Source organism: Mastigoproctus giganteus, chromosome 5 (genome assembly GCF_048544385.1).
Source record: "Mastigoproctus giganteus isolate SK-2022 chromosome 5, ASM4854438v1, whole genome shotgun sequence".
NCBI lineage: Eukaryota > Metazoa > Arthropoda > Arachnida > Uropygi > Thelyphonidae > Mastigoproctus > Mastigoproctus giganteus.
Window position 1 is genome coordinate 195,803,292 of NC_143579.1, and position 20,802 is coordinate 195,824,093.

General features: G+C 34.5%; 1 protein-coding gene across 2 annotated transcripts in view; it reads left to right on the forward strand.

Moving 5' to 3' along the window:
- Positions 1-20,802, forward strand: part of LOC150085967 (uncharacterized) — a 229,765-nt gene that overhangs the window by 115,610 nt on the left and 93,353 nt on the right. For both annotated transcript variants that reach the window (XM_090374316.1, XM_090374317.1), the window contains exons 9-13: positions 3,906-3,997; positions 6,896-6,991; positions 11,261-11,395; positions 15,984-16,105; positions 20,482-20,666. In XM_090374316.1, the coding sequence (XP_090230442.1) occupies positions 3,906-3,997; positions 6,896-6,991; positions 11,261-11,395; positions 15,984-16,105; positions 20,482-20,666 (630 nt within the window). The remainder of the gene's footprint in view (positions 1-3,905; positions 3,998-6,895; positions 6,992-11,260; positions 11,396-15,983; positions 16,106-20,481; positions 20,667-20,802) is intronic.

The window sequence follows — 20,802 nt, forward strand, 5'->3', positions numbered from 1 at the left end:
GAGGTTAGGCAGACGAAGGCAGATTACGAGAAATTCTTGTCAAAGGATGCAAAGAAAAACAGCAAAATTCTTTATTTATGTAAATGCTAGAAGGAAAGGGATGAATCAGATTGGACCACTTAACATACATGAGTTGACTATTGATGATCATGCTCAGGTAGGTGATAAACTGAATGAGTATTTTGCATCTAAATTCACACATGATGAGTTATTCAATGAGGGGAGTGTCAGAAGTTTATCAAACTCTAGCAGTAAGCTAAGTTATTTTGTAATAACTGAGATCAAAGGAGGAAAAAATGGTGAAGTTAAACATAAAAAAAGCACCTGGGATGGATGGGATCTATCCAGTTATATTAAAGGAAGCAGCACAGGAAGTAAGAAAACCCTTAGCCATAATTATGAGAGCTTCCTTGGACTCAGGGGAGGTCTCCATGGACTGGAGGTGTGCAAATGTATCACCAATTCACAAAGGAGGTTTAAAAGGTGACACAAGTAACTACAGACCTTTTAATGTAACTTGTGTTCCAGGGAAAATAATGGAATCACTGGTTAAAGAAGCATTGCAGTATCATCTAGACAAGACTGCAGTAATAGTTAAGACACAGCATGGGTTTGTTAAGGGGAGTCTTGTCTGACCAATTTGATTGGATACTATGATGTGGTGACAAAGGAACTGAATGCCAAAAATAATTTTGATATCATATACTTGAATTTCAGGGAAGCTTTTGATACTGTTACACATGGAAGACTGCTGTACAAATTGGAGAGGTATGGCATTAAGTGTAAGTTGCTACAATGGATAAAGGGATGGTTGAGTGGGAGACGGTAGAGAGTGGTAATTAGCATTAGTAGAGGCATTTGATGCAAGAAAGCAAGCTTATGCAGCATCAGCCAAAAAAAAAAAAAAAAACCCACTTCCACTTAACCCCTCTGTTCGTTCAAAATACCTGTCCAGCTGAGCCTTAAACTTATTTAGGCTATCAACCTCCACCACAAGGGATGGAAGTCTGTTCCACCTACCAACCACCCGCTGGCTAAAGGCAAATTTCCGCACGTCTATCCTACATCTGTCTTTCCTCAATTTGAATTTATGCCCTCTCAGGTGATTTTTCTGAGCTAGAGGAAAAATCCCATCAGCATTGAGCATGCTCAAACCATTCAAGGCTTTATACACCTCTATCAGATCACCTCGCTGGTGCCTAGTCTCCAGACACTGTAATTTGCAAAACTTAAGCCTTTCTTCGTAAGAGCACCCCTTTGTTCCATTCACTAATCTTGTTGCCCTTCTCTGTACTCGTTCCAGCAGCTCTACATCCTTCTTGAAATGAGGCCTCCAGACCTGTATACAGTACTCTAGGTGTGGCCTGACCATTGCCTTATACAATGGAATAATCACCTCCTTATCCCTGCTGGAAAAATTCCTGTATATCATTGACAATACTCCATGAGCTACTCTTTCAGCCCGTCTGCACTGCTCAGAGAACTTCATATCTGCCTGCACAACCACCCCCAAGTCCCTTTCATTCTCTACCACTGTCAGTGTAGTACCACAGAGTTGATACGTTGCTCTGGGGTTGCTGTTTCCCATGTGTAGTACTTTACATTTGTCAATGTTAAACTTCATTTGCCACCTCTCAGCCCATCTGCTCAACCTTTCCAAATCCTGTTGCAGCAGCATAGTGTCAGTAGTGTCCTTGACAACCCTGCCAACCTTTGTATCGCTGCAAACTTGGACATTAAGCTTGATATACCATCAACAATATCATTTATAAATACAGAAAACAATAATGGACCCAACACTGAGCCCTGAGGGACTCCACTAATAACATTAGTCCACGATGAGCAGTGTCCATTGATTACCACTCTCTGTCTTCTCTCCCTCAACCACCCCTTTATCCATAGCAGCAATTTGCCTCCAATGTCACACTGCTCCAATTTGTGTAGCAGTCTTCCATGTGCAACAGTATCAAAAGCCTTTCTAAGATCCAATATCAAAGTATATAATATCAAAGTTATTCCCTGCATCCAGTTCTTTTGTGACTGCATCATAGTCAAGTTGGTCAGGCAAGACTTCCCCTTAACAAAACCATGCTGTGTCTGAGCTATAATAAATGGACACTGCTCTTCGTAGACAAATTAGTGGAGTTCCCCAGTGTTTGGTGCTGGGCCCATTGTTGTTTTTTTTGTATATTTATCAATGATATTAATGATGGTATATCAGGTTTAATGTTCAAGTTTGCAGATGATACAAAGGTTGGCAAGGTTGTTAACGACAGTAAAGACAGTATGCTACTCCAACTGGATCTAGATGAGTCGGGCAAATCGGCTGAAAAGTGGCAAGTGAAGTTTAACATTGACAAATGCAAATTACGCCATATGGGTTGCAGTAACCCAAGAGAAACGTACCAACTGTGTGTTACTGCACTCTGGGAGGTGGAGAATGAAAAAGACCTGGGGGTAATTGTGCAGTCAGATATGAAGTTCTCTGAGCAGTGCAGATTGACTGCCGGAGCAGGTCATGGAGTTTTTCAATGATATAGAAGAATTTTGCTAGCAGAGACAGAGGTGATTATCCCTTTGTAGAAGAAATGGTCAGGCCACACCTTGAGTTTAGAGAAACAAAGGGGTGCACTTATGAAGAAAGGCTTAAGTTCTGTAAGTTGCAGCATCTGGAGACTAGGCACCTGCAAGGTGATTGATTGAGGTGTATATGGCGTTGAATGGTTTGAACAGGCTCAATGCTGACGAGATACTTCTGTTTGCTCAGATTAAGAACCTGAGGGGATATAGATTCAAATTGAGGAAAGACAGTTGTAGAATAAAGTGCGGAAGTTTGCCTCTAGCCAGCGGGTAGTTGATTGCTTGAACAGACTTCCATCTGTTGTTGTGGAAGTTGATAGCTTAAATAAATTTATTGGAGTGACCAGATAGGTGAAATGGGAAGGTTTTTTTTTTTTTTTTTTTTTGGCTGATGCTGTATAAGCTTGCTTACTTGCATCATATGCTTCTACTAATGCTAATACCACGCAGATTCTATACTGGCAGACGTAACTTCAGGCTCAGCAGATGCTCTTTTCGCATTCAAGGCTGCTTTTGGTAAGAAGCATGACCCCATCTCTCCTTCTATCTTCCCTAAATAAGTTATACATACTGTACTGGAACTTGGCATCCTCAATTTTCACGTGGTACGTTTCTGTTAGTCCTGTTATATCAGCATTAGTTGTCCTATCCAGGAGTTCAAATTCTGTCATTTTATTGACAACACTCCTGATGTTACTGTAGCCACAGTTAAGACTAAGTATTCTTCTTTATTTTACTACCCTGACACATCCCCCTTGAAGTTATATTGGCTTGTTTCCTTATCTTTATAATGTTGGAGATGTATAATAGTGGAAAGGTACCAGTCCTAGAAGTGAGGTACCAATCTGGTGTATTAACCATGATAACAGAAACAGTTGAGGAATAGCTGTGTGTATCATGTCAGATCTGTAATCTGGTGTTATCCGTGCTGGACCCGACAGGTCCCCTCTCCAAAATATCTTGTGCATTTTGATTCAATGCTAATGACTGAAACTTTCAGTACCTTCCTAAATGTAGTCAGTCTTTTATTTGAGCAGTTTTTGTAGTTTACTTGAAAATATACGTGTAAAGAACCATTCAAGTATTGTGCGACTGTTTACTCTTTTTGCCTTCTGTTTCAACATGCTAGTTGATGCTGAAAAGCAAATAAAAAACTAATCAGGTGCCATGTGATCATATTTGTTACAAACAGGGGGGGTGGTACTGTCACTGAGATGGGAGATTTGAACATTTGCTCTTGAACGGATATTGTATATTCTTTAGAAAAACAATAAAATCATGTATATTTAAATATATCCTTTAATTGAGCTTCATTTTTCTTTTAGTTCCTCCTGATCTTTGTCTTTTGGGATGCATATTTTGCATAATGGATTATGATAAACTTGTGGAAGGAAACAAGCTGGCTGTATGGAAAAAAGTGAGTATTTGTTTGTTAAAATAAAAAAATATAATCCATTCAATAAACTTTGAATTATTATACAGAAACAGTAGTAAAATCAGTATTGTGTAATCACTTTTTTTTTTATAGAATATCCATTTTTAATAAATTCCCATGGATATGAACAGTCGTCAAAAATCCACTTACCACGAGTCAGTAATTTTCAGTTGCAAGTAAGCAGATTTATAGCTTTACCCGCTGAATTTAAAAATTAATGAACAATTTGGAGCTCCACTTTACCTTTTTATAAAAAAAGGTAGGCTGTGTATTGTAAGGAAAATGGTAATAACATTTTAATCACTTCAGAAAATGGCATGATGTTATTTAAAAGTTATACGTTATCCCATCTAATTCTAGTTTCAATTGTCACTGGATGGCACTAACACATCCTGATAATCAAATGGTAGGACCTGACTTGCACTTAGAAGTGCATTCAACCACTCTCCTTCTCTTGTTGCATTCTACAAATGTGTGTGTATCACATTTTTAGAGCTGATATCGTGGTATATGTTAACATATTGTTTAAAATTCAGGCATTTAAATCCAAATGTTGTCTGAAATTAAATCCCAACCTATCATCAGCTGTGGTCTATGTCTGTGTTCTTCCCTGCCCTTCTCTCTCTCTCTCTCTCTCTCTCTCTCTCTCTCTCTCTCTCTCTCTCTCCCCCTCCCCTTTTTCCTAACACTAATAAAACTATCAGGATGATAAAATAGAAAATTCCTTTGCACATCAGCTACTTTTGTCATAGTGCATTGGCTCATAGAGTATTAGATGTGATGGCTATTGTGCATTGTATCATTACACCACAAGGATTGCAGGCTAGATATTAATGTATATACTTTATAACTTTGGATTTTTAAACTCCACAAAATAAAATTATACCTGTATGTATATGTAAATTATATTGTTTTATAAAATATTCTACCATTGTAATGATGAATTTTGCTATTTTTTTACTGCTTGGGTTTTCATAACGAAATCAATTCAAGTTCTTGACTACTTCAGCCAGAAGCCACTCAGCACACAAAAAAACTGTAGCAGATATAAAATTCCTGTTGAAAATCTTCTGCGGATCTTGTGACTTGCAAGAAATCCTTCAAGGTGTCCACTTCCACATCCCTTCAAGAAGCATTTGTTACCATCTTGCTTTCCATATGCAGCCTTCTAATAATAACAGACTTTCACCTATGGCCAATAAAGTCAATCAATGTATTTGCTAACACTTTAAGAATGAATTAAAACATCAGTAACTTTTAGCAACATTTCACTTTATAAAATGTAAAATTATTCCTGCTGGTTCAAGTGTCACTTAACCCTTTTAGCAATGAGTTTACATATGTGGGTGGGCAGGTAGGCCACCCACATGTGTCAAGCAGTAGACTCTCCCCTGAGAATTGGAAAGTTTAGTTTGGGTGCTGTTATTGGTTTTTATGGCCTGCCAGTATCTCAGGGCATATCATGCCAATATGTTTTTGTCAGTACATGTGCTTATAGTCCAATTTTGCACGTTGTGCGAGCCCAAAAATCCTGAGAAACTCATAAGGAGAAACCCCTTTCTCCCCACTTTTGAGATCGGCTAACTGCTGTCTTGATTACTATTAGTAGTGGAATGATGCAAGAAAGCAAGCTTATACAGCATCAGAAAAAAAAAAAACCCTTTAAATTTCACCTATCCATTTTTTTGATAGTTTTTCTAGTTCTTCCTTGAATTTATTCAAGCTGTCCACTTCCACAACAACAGATGGAAGTTTGTTTCAGCAATAAAGGCAAACTTCCACACATCTATTCTGTAACCATCTTTCCTCAATTTGAATTTATGTCCCTCATGTGGGTAGTCTGAGCAAGAGGCAGAATACCATTGGTATTGAGCTTGCTCATTCCATTCAAAGCTTTAAATGCCTTAATCAGATCGCCTTGCAGGTGCCTAGTCTCCAGGCCTGCATTTTGCAGAACTGAAGCCTTTCTTGGTAAGGGCACCCCTTTGTGTCCCTCACCAATCTTGTTGCCCTTCACTGTACCCATTCCAGCTGCTCTACATCCTTCCTAAAATGAGGTCTCCTGTCCTGTATGCATTACTTGAGATGTGGCATGACCATTGCCTTATACAATGGGATTTGAAAAGCTTTTAAGAATTTCTCCAGTCTCTGATGAGTTTCAAACACCAGACCTCTCCAAACAAATGACAAAACGACTATACTATCATGGAGGACTTATTTCTGGGATTGGGCATTCACCACGATAGCACTTTAAATGTTGTGCAGTTGTGGATATTTTTTAGAAATTGTTTAATGACAGTAGCCATAAAATGAATAATTTATAGCAATTAATGGCAGCATCGTTAAAGATACTAAGTAATTAGTATCTTTAATGACTGATCTGAGAAGTATTGAACAAGTTTTGTTTCTACTCCAGTATGATCACTAGATCAGAGGAGTTTTTTTTATTTCAGCAGTGAATACACTTAACCATATTTAGCAATCATGGAGGTTTGAACCAAATCCATTCAAACACATGCCACTGGCATGTGTTTGAATGGACATAGCTCACACTTGGCTATGTCAGGCCTTAGTTGAACAAAACTGATTGAATCTTGATTTGCTGGATCTGACCATGTTCTTAATTTGCAGGCTCGTTGATATCAGTATTGTCACAGAATGTTGTACATTGACTCATCTCATGTACCAGTATTTTGGATACGCTATTATTTTCATATTCCTTCTTTTGTACTCTGGGTTTTGGCAAGAGTTTTTATATATTAAATATTTTAACTAATTTTTCTCTCTGAAGTATTACAACATGATACATTTAGTTATAATCTCATTCATAGAATTTTTATTAAAACAATGCTGAAAATTGTTAAAACTATTTTCATGTAGATAATTGAGTTGCATGGGGGAGAAGTTGAATCCAGTTATAGCAATAAGTGTACCCATGTATTATGTGAGAATCAGAGAAATTCTGTAGTACAGCAGGTAAGTTTTTATAAAAACTTAAATGGACTTAATTAGAATGTAAAAGAAAATTTGCAATCACGTCTTAGATTATAGAATATTGATATATAATAAATAACAATAACCGTGTATGAATAGCAGAATCATTTTCACAGAATCCTTTTAAATAGCATAGAGCATCTTAGCAGAGAAAGGTATGCTTTATGCTGATTTCGGTTGTCTTATTTGAAATTTTTAAACTCAAAAACTAAAAATAAAGTAAAATAAAATTTTTAAGTGATCTAAAAATAAAGAAGTCACAAAGTTTTTCTATCATAATGATATGATAGAAAAACTTTGTGACTTCTCTTGCACTGCATGTAACAGCAGAATTCTAATTTAATTGCAAAATAAACACAGGCAAGCAAAATCAGATCACAGAGCTATCAAGGTTAATTTAGCTATTTTGAATATGTAGAAACATTGGCACAAACTGCGTTTTTCATAAATTAAGAAATACATATCATGCCAAAGTCTAAAACATTATTTCTTTAGTAATATAACATAATATTTTCACATAAAAAGGTAAATAAACAACAGAGAACAATAAACAAGATACGTAAGGATAGATTGGAAAAGATTACAAAGCTTAAGTATCTAATTTTAATTAAAACAATTAACCAAATCACAACTTGCATAATGGCAAACAGACCTATTATAATAATTAATCACAATTATTTTGTTACTAAATTACTGTAAGGATCTTTATGGAAACACACAGAAGTTACGGTATCTTACCCCCCCCCCCCAATTGAGTGTTATAGATGTTTTTGTTTATACTCTGGTATGACCACCAGGTCAGTGGCGTTTACAATAAATCAGTCAATACAAATGTTAATCGTATTTATCAGTCACGAGCTTGAACCCCCTGTCCACTCAAAGAGTGTGTACTACTGCACTCGTGCTCCTGACCACTTGGCTACGTCATGCCTGTACACTTCACCTGCCAACCCACACCAGACCAGTGTGGCAGATTATGGTCCATTTCCCTCAACGTAAAGTGCTATAATAAGGTGCTGTAGATAATAAAATACTCCCAAAACACAGGCGGGTCAAAATACAACTCATAAAAACAAATAATTCAGTGCATGCTACCAATGGAATTGTAGAGACGTGTCAATATTGGCAGCTTGTATTATATGATTAATTGATACTCTAGTAGGCTGTTTGTACAGGAAAGACATTTTTAGAGTCAACTAAAATTGCCATGTTTCCACTCAGCAGTTGGAGACATGGCAATTTTAGTTGACTTTAAAAATACCGTTTTAGAACACATCCTCTGCAGATTGACTAAGAATAATTGTTACAGAAAACATTTCTGCAGAACTGAAAATAGGATGTTTACTATAGAAGTATAATACTATTCCCAGTAACTCTATTGAGCAGCTTTGCTGATAGTGTCAATGAACATCTGTTAATGCAGTTCTGTTAGTGCAATGAACTGGTAGTAAACTTGATCTTATTGCATTTGTGATAATACTGATAGCTGGAATTTTGTGTTTCCCCTTCACTGAAATCTCCTCTTCATTGCTATAACTTTGTCTCACTTGCATGTGTCGTGTTAGTTCCAATTTGTGTGTGCCATGTCCTTGGTTATCGATTGATGCTTATCTTTTTTACTGTGTTTTAAATTTTACTACCCCAAAAAAAGAAATGTCAGTGAACAGAAAGATAGTGAATTTGAGTGCAAAGGATAAGTTACGAATTATAGAAACGTATGATAAATTAAACTTAGGCAATATGTCTCAAAGGGAAGCGGCAGTAAAATTAGGAGTGCCTCAGTCATCTTCATTAAAATTATTAAAATCACGTCACACATTAAACACTAATGTGATAAGTTAAACCAGAAAAAGGAAGCGGGAAGCGAAATGCCAAACAGTAGATGAAACTATCTTCGTTTGGTTCAAACATGCCAGCTCATTTAATGCACCAATCAGTACTGTATCCAGGTATCAACTTAAGGGGGGGACATGACAAGCAGGTTTGAGGGTTTTTTTTTTAAGATAGACCTAGGAACACATACACTTATCCTACACATGGTTAAGGGGGCACATGCCCCTTCTACTCATCCCTGAATATGCTCCTGGCACCAATCAATTGTAGCATTCTTCTTCAAAAACTAATGATTTTGCTGAAAAACTATACGAAGAGTTCAAGGTGATGGACATATGGCTAAGATGGAAGGGGAGGCATGATATTGTTTACAAAAAACTTCACTGAGAAAAACAGGTTTCCGATGGTTCTGCAGTTGACACCTGGTTAAAACCTCTTGGCAAACTGTGTTAAGCACTTATAATTCTGAAGACATTTTTAATATGGATGAAACAGGGTTGCACTATAGGGCTACCCCACACCATTGCATGATTTTTAAAAATTACTCTGTGTCTGCAGGAAAGAAGATCAAGGACAAGATTACAGATCTTTTAACATGCAACATGATGGGGAAAAATCAGGATGAAGCCGTTACTTATAGGTAAGAGAAAATCACCTAGATTTTAAAGGAGTAAAGCAGCTGCCTGTTGAATATACAATAATGCTAACGTTTGGATGACAGCTTCTTTATTTGAAGATTATATTCGTAAATGAGATTTGCAATTGGATAAGAAAAACAAAAATTGCATTGGTTTTGGACAGCTGCCCAGCTCATCCTTGACTTTCAAAAACTTTGAATTAGTGTTTTTACCTTCGAATACCACATCACTGATTCAACCTCTCGACCAGGAAATATTAAAAATCTTTAAAACCTTTTATAAATCGGATGTGAGGCGAAGAATCATCCAGTATATAGATGAAGGTTTGGGAACATCATCTGATACCGCAAAGCAAATAACTGAACTGTTCTAGATGCACTTCATATGACAATGAATGCCTGGAATGAAGTTTCCGAAACCTGCATTAGCAATCGTTTCAAAAAACATGGATTTATTATTAATGATGGGCAATTAAGTCATGATACTGATCACATTTATAAGCCTGAAGACATGGGTGAACAGGAGTTTAATGATTGGGTGGACATAGATGGTGATCAACAAGTTACTACAGTTTTAACAGATGAAGAAATTGTCCAGTATGTTACTGATAATTTTGTCAAGGAGGAAAATGAAGATGAACCCGAACAAATTCCAGTTACAAAACGGCAAACTCATGATGCTATAGCCATTCTGAGAGCATTGGAAGAAACTTTGTAGTGATAATTTAAAGCAATCTAAAATAAGTGACTATTTTAAATTATAATCATATTGCAAAGTGTTATGTTTAATATGTCACTTTGCTATGCACGTAAGTATAAATTTATTTTTATTTTCCTAACCTGTGAATAATATTCTTCTGATTTTCACATATCATTTAACCAGTAATAAAGTAAATTTGTGCTTTATATCTTGATTTTTATAGCCTCTGGATAATATTTGTCTATTTTCGTTTATTAGAATTGCCATTTATTAGAATCAAAATTCAATTTGCAAACGTGATCACTATAACCGACGATTACTGTATATATATTTTTTAGCAGGCTGTATTTTTCTTTCCCTACAGTACTTACTGTGTGTGTGTGTGTGTGTGTGTGTGTGTGTGTGTGTGTGTGTGTGTGTGTGTGTGTGTGTGTGAGAGAGAGAGAGATATTTGGGGGAAGGAATGTTTTTAGACAAACTAGGACTTTTTCTGAAATATATGATATGATGTTAATGTGCACAGCCGTCATAATGAATACCAGTGGATTCAGCACGTCTGCTTTATCATAAGCTGCTTCCAGTTATTCTATTTTACTTTTAATAAAACTGGAAATATTATATATATTTCAAGCTGAGTTGGATAAATGCTTAGATAAAATAGATTTGTTTCAATTTGCTAATATTATTTCTGCTTTACACCCTTGGGAAATTTATTTGGAGTCATTATTGCCCTTTGTGCATATGCAAGCATGCATGTGTAACAACTGTTGCAGTAAAAAGAAATATTTTTTGCTATAATAGTTTTTTCTAGTAATGACTCTGGGATATTTTATATATTTATATGTAATTACTCTATTAATATCATATCAATAAAATACTCTATTGTATCATGCAGATTAAGTGAACAACATAAAAAGATGGGAATTATTTGTTTTTGAAGCACATTTGGTTAGCCCTATGGCTGTAAGATTTACAATGATTTTTTTTTTTTCAGCATAGCAGAAGATTATAATACATATTACACTATTATTTTATATACATACATACATACATACTTTTTTGTTATTATTCATTTTTTCAGGCAATGAGAGAAGGAAAGAGATGCATCACTGCGTACTGGTTAAATGATATTCTAAGACATAAGAAAATGCGGCCACCATGGTTAGCTCTTCACTTTCCCCCTCCATTTTCAGAGGATAAGCCTTGTAAAAATCAAGTATGTATAAACTACTCAAGTATCTCTTTTAGACTATGAAAATACATAGGTTGTCTATTTTTTATTTAGTTATTATTATTTATTTATTTTATTATTATTTTTTTTTTTTGGCTACTGCAGCCAAAGCCTGGCCTTTCTTGCACCATATGGCAATACTAAAATGTTAATTTTTTTTAGTAGTTTACAGTCTTTTATTAAATAACTTATAATTTATTGAATATTCAATGAAAATTATAAGAAGTGGCTATACCTGTTTCATTCCAGGCTTAAACTTAAGCCATTTTTTTGTGTTGATTTGCCATTTTTATACAGACTTTTTATTTCCATTAAACGATCATTCTTAATACCATATCTTCATAAAATTTGACAGAGCAGATTTTTAGGTATTTTGTCAGATGTTTTTTTAAAGATCATCCAATCTTAAATGCAGGTTTTTATGTTTCCTTGACTTTTCTTCCGTAATTTGTGTTTTGCAAATATTTAATCTTGACATTCCTGGTTCGGCCTAACACTTTTCTTTATTGATACTTAATCAGGTATTCTTAGGATTGAAATTTCTCTGTAATTGCCATATTCATCTTTATTTCCATTTATATGTTGATGCAATTATCATTGTTCTAGTCCTTTGGAACTTGTTCTTAACAAGACCACCTCTGGATAATGCAGTAATGCCATTTTCTATAGTGACACTATTTTCCCTTCAACTTTCATTTCAGATCTCTCCTTCTTTCACCTGCTGCTTTTCCACATTTGATATTTTCAAGGACATTTACTGCATCAATAACAAAGGTAGTATCAAAAATTTTCACCATTCAACCTTTTCTTCATTCTTCATTGATTTCATCAGCTCCTGTTTAGCAATTCATTTTTTCTTCATTCTTATAAAATATTTTTCTCTTCTGTTTTTAACTTTAATTTTATCAATTTTGATTATCTTAGTTATGATTCCTGACTCCTACTAAATACTTGTTTTTCCATGTCTTTCTCAAAATCTTGGGAATATTTTGGGAAAGATATTGGAAATTCTTGAGCCTCTTTCACACATCTTAGCCCTCTTACTTTTGTTTATACTTCAATAAGGATTAAGTAGGTTTATTTGCCCAAATTTTTTTTATATTTGTCTTGTTACCTACAAAGTTTTTTACCTACAAAGGCCTGTAGCACACTCCTACTCTCAATTTTGATCTCCCAATGCTTATGTCACACCAAACTGACTCGACACTGCACTGTCCAGCGATGTCGACTGGCTTCATTTCCTTAGATTTTATGTGTTTCTTAACTAATAGCATAACCCCTCCTCCCTTCCTGTCCTTTCTGTAGACGTTGTACTCCCTAAATTCCAGTTCTGCATTCCTTATATCTGTATGACACCACGTCTCTGATATCCCAACAATATCCGCCTTTGATGCTTTGAGCAATACCTCAACTTCATCAGATTTATTTACCAAACTCCTAGCATTAGTGTACATGCAAGTATACATGCACCTGTTCCTATTCTTAGCTACCCTAACACAACCCATGTGTTTACTTGTACCGCAATGACTCCCAGCAGTCTCTGAAACATCCTGCATCTTGTTTTCCAAGCTTCTGCTCATTTCAATAGAAGCAGTGCAAGAATCACTTTCACATCTGCCAGTGGCTACTGTTAATCTATTAGTCCTTGTATCCCCCCAAGCTAGCAGTTTTCCGACCCACCTAACACTGCCTGGATAGCATCAGCAAATATTCTTGCACCCTTTCTATTTAAGTGTATCCCATCCCTGTAGAAGCAGTCTCTCCTGTTAACAAGTACAGACCAGGCAGACTAATTGACAGTTGAGAGGATTTGAACTTGTGTCTTCTTCACGTTCTGTGGAAGGATTCTGCTTATAACTGCTATGCTACTTGCAAGGGCTAAGTTGAAGCGAAAATATTTCTCTCTCTCTCTCTCTCTCTACTAAACATTTTTGGAGGATAAATGTCACAGAAATGGCATTTATTTTCAATGGACCACATTGAAAATATATATTGTTGTTTACCATAAAAAAAGCACTATTACATGTGCTAATTTTAAAGTGATCCCTATTATAAAACTTTTGATTAATGGGTTTATTACTTTTAAATATTGAATATAATTAAATTATGACAAACTGCTAATGAGTGCATAAATGTTATTGCATATAATAACATTTGGTACATTTCATATTTGCATGCATATTTTCTCTATATTTAGTGCATATTATCTGATGTCTGGTTTTGAGAAATGAGCACCAAAACAGGCTAATTGGTTTATTTCTATTAACAAAATAATGCAAGAATACAAGAATTTTTTTATCCCAGCATATATTGCAAAAAAAAAAAAAAGATATGCAACTTAATCACAATACTTCAATAGCACAAGTCTGTTTTCATGCTTAGCATTTATGAGTTCACAAAGCTTTACTTCTTCCTTGAATGCTATATAATTCTCACTGTCAGAAAATAAATTTCACTCAGATATCTAAGGTTTATAAAAATTAAAATATATCCCAGCGCTTTTCAGTAATCATTTACATATGTTAATTTCTAGCAGCTAACTTGAACTATCAATCTTTAAATGTGAAGTCAGTGTTTCATTGTTAAAATTAAGTTTGCCTTTTTCAATAGAAGTAAGACATCAGTTTAATAAGAAGCTTCCCAATATGTCCAACTAAAATTTTTCATTCATTAATTTTGTTGTCAGCACACTTAATTCATTTTAATAACTTATTATAGTGACTTGGTAGAGAAAACTTCTAGATATGAAAAGAAAACCTTTTGTTAAACTTAGCAAAAATTGGACAAAATTATACTTATGTATTTTACATCAGTAACCATTCCTTGATTTTATTTCTCCAACTTAAACTACTAGGAAACAAAACAGGAAATGTGTTTTACTTGTTTTCAGCAATAGCACTGAAGCCATGTGAACTGCTTTACTGTCAGAAGAGGAGAATGATATCAATTTACATATCACACATGGCAAAAAGCTGCCTTCGTCAATCTTTACATGTTTTATATGAAACAGTGAAGTAATGAGGTATGTAAATGAGGCAACTGTTCAGAGGTAATGAAGTAAAGAAATCTCATAATTTTCTTTCCAGAAAATTATGAGATTTAAAAATTTTTATTTTTAAAGTACCATATGACAGAATAAAAATTCTTTATTGATGAACTTTGAGCATAGCCAAAGCCTACATTCAAAGGCAAATTAGCAATCAAAAAATGAATAAATATTACTGTTTCTGGTAATACTTCTCCTGAACAATGGCGTTGAAATATGAATTAAGCAAATAGTACTTATGAATTAAGCAATGATAAAACTTCATAGACGTTGTTAACACTGTTTTTATGTTGTGTGAAAAACTGCTGGCAAATGCATAGGTATGTTTGGAGTATTGAAAATATCACAAAAGACAGCAAGTAATTGGTTTAAAAAAATTCTCTAAGTATAAAAAAGGCTGTGCAACAGAGCAACGACAAAATATTTCAAACACCTCAACATGATCTAAACTTTGAGTTTTGACAACCTGCTACTAGTGTCAATAGAGAACCATATGAATTGTTTGATATTGACATTTTGACTCCTTTAATGCAAATTTATTCTGATTTTAAAAACCAGAATAAATTTTGATTTATGATAACTCAACCCCAACTGTTCCAAGTTTTCAGATAAATATTGTGATCCATCTTTTTTCTGGTTTATAATACTTTTATATACTGGAAGGAGTGGGAGTTGGTGGGGGGGGGACAAGTTTAAGAATATTCCATGACTAAAACATGATTCAAACACGAAATGACACCAAACTACATTTGTTGACCTGTGGATCATGCAATTTGTCAGTCCTGGTAAAGGATAAGTGTGGTTATTTTGCGCTTGGCCCTGCAAACCCCCTAGAGCTAGCATTGCTCCATGGAGAATTAAGAGTATGGGAAAAGAAAAAAACCTTTACCTAGATTTGAACCACAGATCAAAGCCAGATTATTGATAAAATGTGCAACTGCTCTCAGATTAATTTAATAAAACATTGTTAACACTGTTTTTATGTTGTGTGAAAAACTGCTGGCAAAACAATTCTTGATTTTTAAGAGCTTAAAAATCAAGAACTGTTTTGCTAATTAGATTTTTTTAATTTAAAATCCACTGAAAGTGGTTTCTCCAGTAAAAAATGGAATGTCTAACAGCTGTACTTATAAAGTTTCTGGTTGCTGGTTTGACTAGTAAGACCGTATGAAATGTAATGCTTTCATTATATGCTTTCATACACCAATTGCTTTCATTATATGCTTCTAAGAGTTTGAAAAACATGGATAGAGATTAACAGAGAAATCATGAATGATTTCTCTGTTAATCAGTCATTACAGTAAATTTTTTTTTTGTTCCCTGGAAAATGGGGTCTATTCTGCATTCCCCCCTTCCATTATTATATATTTTTGTCAGTTCCTTGGCCTTTTTTTAAATCTAAATGTTTAGTTTCTCTATGCTTCTGATCAACCAGCTTATATTTAGTTTCTATGGTAGCTTAAGTTACTAATCACAAATTGATTTCTCTTATATAATTGTTACTTATATGCTTTTCTCTCTTGGTAGATAATTACTGTCACAAATTTTGAAGGAGAAGAGAGAATATGGTTGAAGCAGATGGTTGTTACAACTGGTGCAAAGTATACTGGATATATGACACAGCACAATACAGTACTGATATGTAAAAGGTAATTCATTTACGAGGTATAATCAAAAAGTTCAGGGAGTGACTTTGTATCTTGAAATTTAGTAACACACATTTGATGATGACAGATAGAAATCGTTGGCAATTCCAAAAAAAAAAAAAAAAAATTTCTATCAGAAATGCTTCCAAAAATTGCAAAAGTATTAGAATTGTTGTGTCAAGGAAGCTACTTCATGGGAGATCCATCTGAATAGCTTGTTAACTTTATAATTTCCTAAACATTAGTTCCTTCCCTGAACTTTTTGATAACACCTTATGCCAGAGATGTTATTTTCATCTCTCACACTATAAAAATAAATGCTATGTTTAGTTTATTTTACTTAATCCTTGCATAATGTAATTTTTTTTTACCTCGGTTATAACTAGACTCTGTGTTTAGACCAAATATCATAATTGTCTATTTTTCTCCTCATCTACTTGAATTAGCATATAGATTTTTCAGTAAAACCTCATAGCAGTAATAGAAATAGGAAATTTTTATGCACATTGTCATAAACATATGTCATTGCTTTCTGATTTCATTGATACATTTTTTAAGATTTCATGTGTCTTTCTTGATCAATAAATTTTTAGACTATATTTGTCAGATCCCTTTCTTAGTTTTTTTTTAATATTTTAAATAATGATGGAGGAAATAGAGATGTCCCATGTCTGCTCTGTACTAGTATTAAAAAGAATGGGAAATACTAGGTAACCTTTGTTTTCTGTGGTTTGTTCTTATTTATAGGTATTTCACATTACTTTAGTTCAGCATCTTTTATTTGAACTTTTTCTATTTTCATGACAAACAACAATGCATTCCTCTCTAAAAATCAGAAAATACCTCTTTTATGGGTGTTTTATAAAAAAATAAATAAAGGAACATGTTCCAAGCGAGTGTAATTAAGAAACAATTATATGGACACATTGCATCACAGTTAACCAAGTTTTCTGATAACCAAGGACTTAGGGAAAATAAAGAACATTTCCAAGATTATTGAAGAATATTCTGTTAAAATTTATCTGAATCTTTTAATTGTAGCATGTTTTAAATATGCTCCAGTCACGTCAGTTAAATAAAAAGAACATGCACACACACACACACACACACACACACACACACACACACACACACACACACACACACACACACACACACACACACACACACACACACAACGTTTTCTCTGATGGGAGAAGAGTTTAAATTTTTAAAATTTGACAAAAATTCTTATGTGTAACATGACAGCATTATTTGCCTGATTTTCTTATGGCTTTTTTAGTGTTCTTAAAATCTGTGCTTTATGTTATTTAGTTAAATTGTGAAACCATTACTAAAACTTAATTCAGTAGTCTCCTATTATGCAGATGGCAAGGGACCTTTGGGTACTGTCGATTACTTCTGTATGCTTCTACAACTTTATTTCTGTGTGTCAAATTACAATTTGTGAGGCTTGATTACTGGCAAGTTGTGACCCACTTAGTCTCAATTGATGATAAAATTGAAATTGGTGTTTGTGACATTTTTTAAAACTTAAATCAATTCAAATTTTATAACTTTTTCCTGTAATGGCAAGACATCATGCTACCTCTGTATACACAAGGGCATCGCTAACCACATCTGCTACAATATCACTTGTTCTTTTGTGTTGAACTTTACTGACATGTGGTCGTATTGCACACCTAGAAAATTAGCAGCTTTGTTCATGTTTTACACATTACTGTATTGCTTTAATGTAGCAAAATATTTAGTAGTGGGTGTTAATTGGTGATAGTGAATTTGATGATTTAAATTGTATTAATATTAAACATCTCCCAATACCACTGTGGTTCCTAAGGCATGTCACGGATGTCCTTCTAGGTATGACAAGCTACGGCTGCTATCTGGGAGTCTAAAATGCTGGTGGAGTTTTGTCTCACTCATGAGTGAGATGAAATTGAATTTCAGCAGGATGCAGTTCTTCTCCAATAACCAAACCTTCTGCTTGCACATCAGAATGGTAGTGCTGTTAGTAACCCTTCTGTGTTGAACTTTATTGACATGGAGTCATATTGCACATGCAAAAAAATTATCCCACATGCAAAATCAGAATTCTTCAAAAGTGTACTAGTGATGGCCATCCAGGTGTAAACAAACATAAGCAGGGATTGTGATATGGCATCTGCATCACACAGAGGAATGGCCAGCTGTCTGAGACTTCTTATTACACTGGTGTGTTTCCTTCTGCATGGAAATTTGCTCTTATCCAACCAATTCCTAAAAATGATGCCAAATCCCTCCCATCCAATTGCTCTTTCCAAAGTAATGAAGAACTCCATCAGCCTGCCAACTCTTAAACTTTGTCTACCTTCCATCTGATCATTGATCAGAGTATTGAGTCTATCTACTGTTGATATATTGGTTTATGTTAATGATCTTTTGACCGATTTTATGGAAAAATTTAGGATAAATCAGGTAGTTGTTCTTGACATTTCCAAGGCTTTTATGTGTGTTCAGCATAAAGATCTTCTAAACAAGCTCCTATCTAATGGATTGCAGATTTTTTTACAAATAGTTAGGTTTTCTTAAAACTCAGTCCTATCTTATTTATCAGAAAAAAAAAAAAAAGTCTTTTTCACTCTTGTCATTACTTTTCTTCTAAATTACTATTGCCTGTGTAACAAATCTCAAATCTGCACTGCCATGGAATGTTATTCTGATATCTGGGAACAATAATCCATGACAGATCCCACTAAAACCTTACTGAAACTTCTAGACTATTCAAAAGAGATTAGTCTGATTAATTAATGAAAATGAGTTGTTTCTTACAAAGTCTGTCTCTCATGAGCATTAGTTTATGGGTTTTTTTTTTTTTCTGTAGCTACTTCTGTGGCACTGTTCTTCTGAATTGGCATCTGTTATTCCTCCAAACCCATCTACACATGTGCTGGAACCAGTCAGCATCCATTGATTGCCCAACTCCTGACAGAAATAATTCTCTTTCTGATTTACCTCTAATAGATATTCTCCTGATTAGCCACCCTCAACAGGTATCTTCTGTCTTTTCAGCCTTCAACTCATGCATGGTACTAAATACTGTAGGTTCTGATACCTTTCATGTTTGGGGGTTTTGTGAAAACAAAAAAAAAAAAAAAAAAAAAAAAAATTCACCCCTTCAATGCAAGGAGTGAAGTCTTATTGGGTTGAAGAAGTGAAGACTGATGCACTTTCAGTCATATTGCAGACCTCATTGAAATTAAACTCAATCTTTTGTTGAAAATGTGAGAAGGATACACCATCACACATGCATTGACCATCATAAAGGAATCAGTAGATGAATTCAAACAATTCCCCCTTAAAGCTGGATGAAGGAAAAATTTGAGAGGGGAGAAGGTTGTAAATGATTTCAGAGGTTTTCCTGTGGTGGATGATGAGGTTATCCGAATTTTTGTCTGTGTGGTGAAGGATTTTATGTGATGCAATCAAATGAAGTTGCTGATCTTCTACACTGTTATCCAGAGGAGTTAATGGAAGACCTACAAGATCTGATTGGATTATCCAGTTTATTACGAAGAAATGGGGGGGGGGTTAAGGATGGAAAACTTGGATAACTCTAGAAAATGTGAACAAATTAATGGCTGTCACTTTCAACCTGACTGATAAAACTATGGAAATTGATCAGGCTGTTACTGGGGTGTCCTCTGGACTCCCCCCACCAACACTGCCATTGTCTGGATCATCATTCAAAAGCTGGATTTTGCATGTGAGGCTTGATGTGTTGATATTTTCTTCAGTCCACTGCAGAAGAGCTCCAGAGCAGTGGGCTTAAAAAATTTCAAAAGTATCAAGCTTCACAAACAAAACACTAAACACAAAAATACTCCCATTCTCCTCAGTAAAAACTGGTATACTACCTACTCTCATCATCAAAAGATGAATTTATAATGAATGAATTTATTTATTACTGATTAACTGTATGTTTTATATGTATTATTTTAATTGAGTGAGGAAACATTTATTTATGAGGAATTCTGTATTCACTTCTGACTTTGGTTCCCCTAAACCCTGCTTTTCTAATAAGACCTTAAGCTTGCCATTCTTGAATTTGCTGTTGGCAAGAGATTTTCAGAAACCAAACCCTCACGAATGGTAAAGATTAATTATATTCATTGTTCCTTTTAATAAAAGGCAAAATATTCAGCAATTATTTATTAATGTCTTTGTTTTTTTAGTATTATTTTCTACTTAGTTTTTCATGTAATATTTTCAGTTTATAATAAATTCTGATTATAATAATTCCAGATATAGTAAAGCTTGTGGGATTTTTTATTTCATAAAAGAATATTTCGTGATTTTTAATACAGTTTTATCTTTAAGTAGCGGCCACATTTTTCTTATAGGATAGAGGGTATAAAAGTACAGAAGGCTCGTGAATGGAGGATACCAGTAGTTAATGTTCAGTGGCTTCATGATGTAATGTTTGGACATTATGATGCACTTAGGTTATCCATGGCACATAAATATCAACAGTATGAAGTAGAAGACCATTTCAAAGTAGACTATGCACTTGTTCCTCATTTTATGGGTATGGATATATTCTTGTTTTGGATTAATTTGTTAGTAGTAAAAAAAAAATTATTTTGAAATATATTGTAACCCATATTTCCAGGTTTTTTTTAAATCTGGAAAAAAATCTTCCTGTTTGATTAATAGCTTATAAT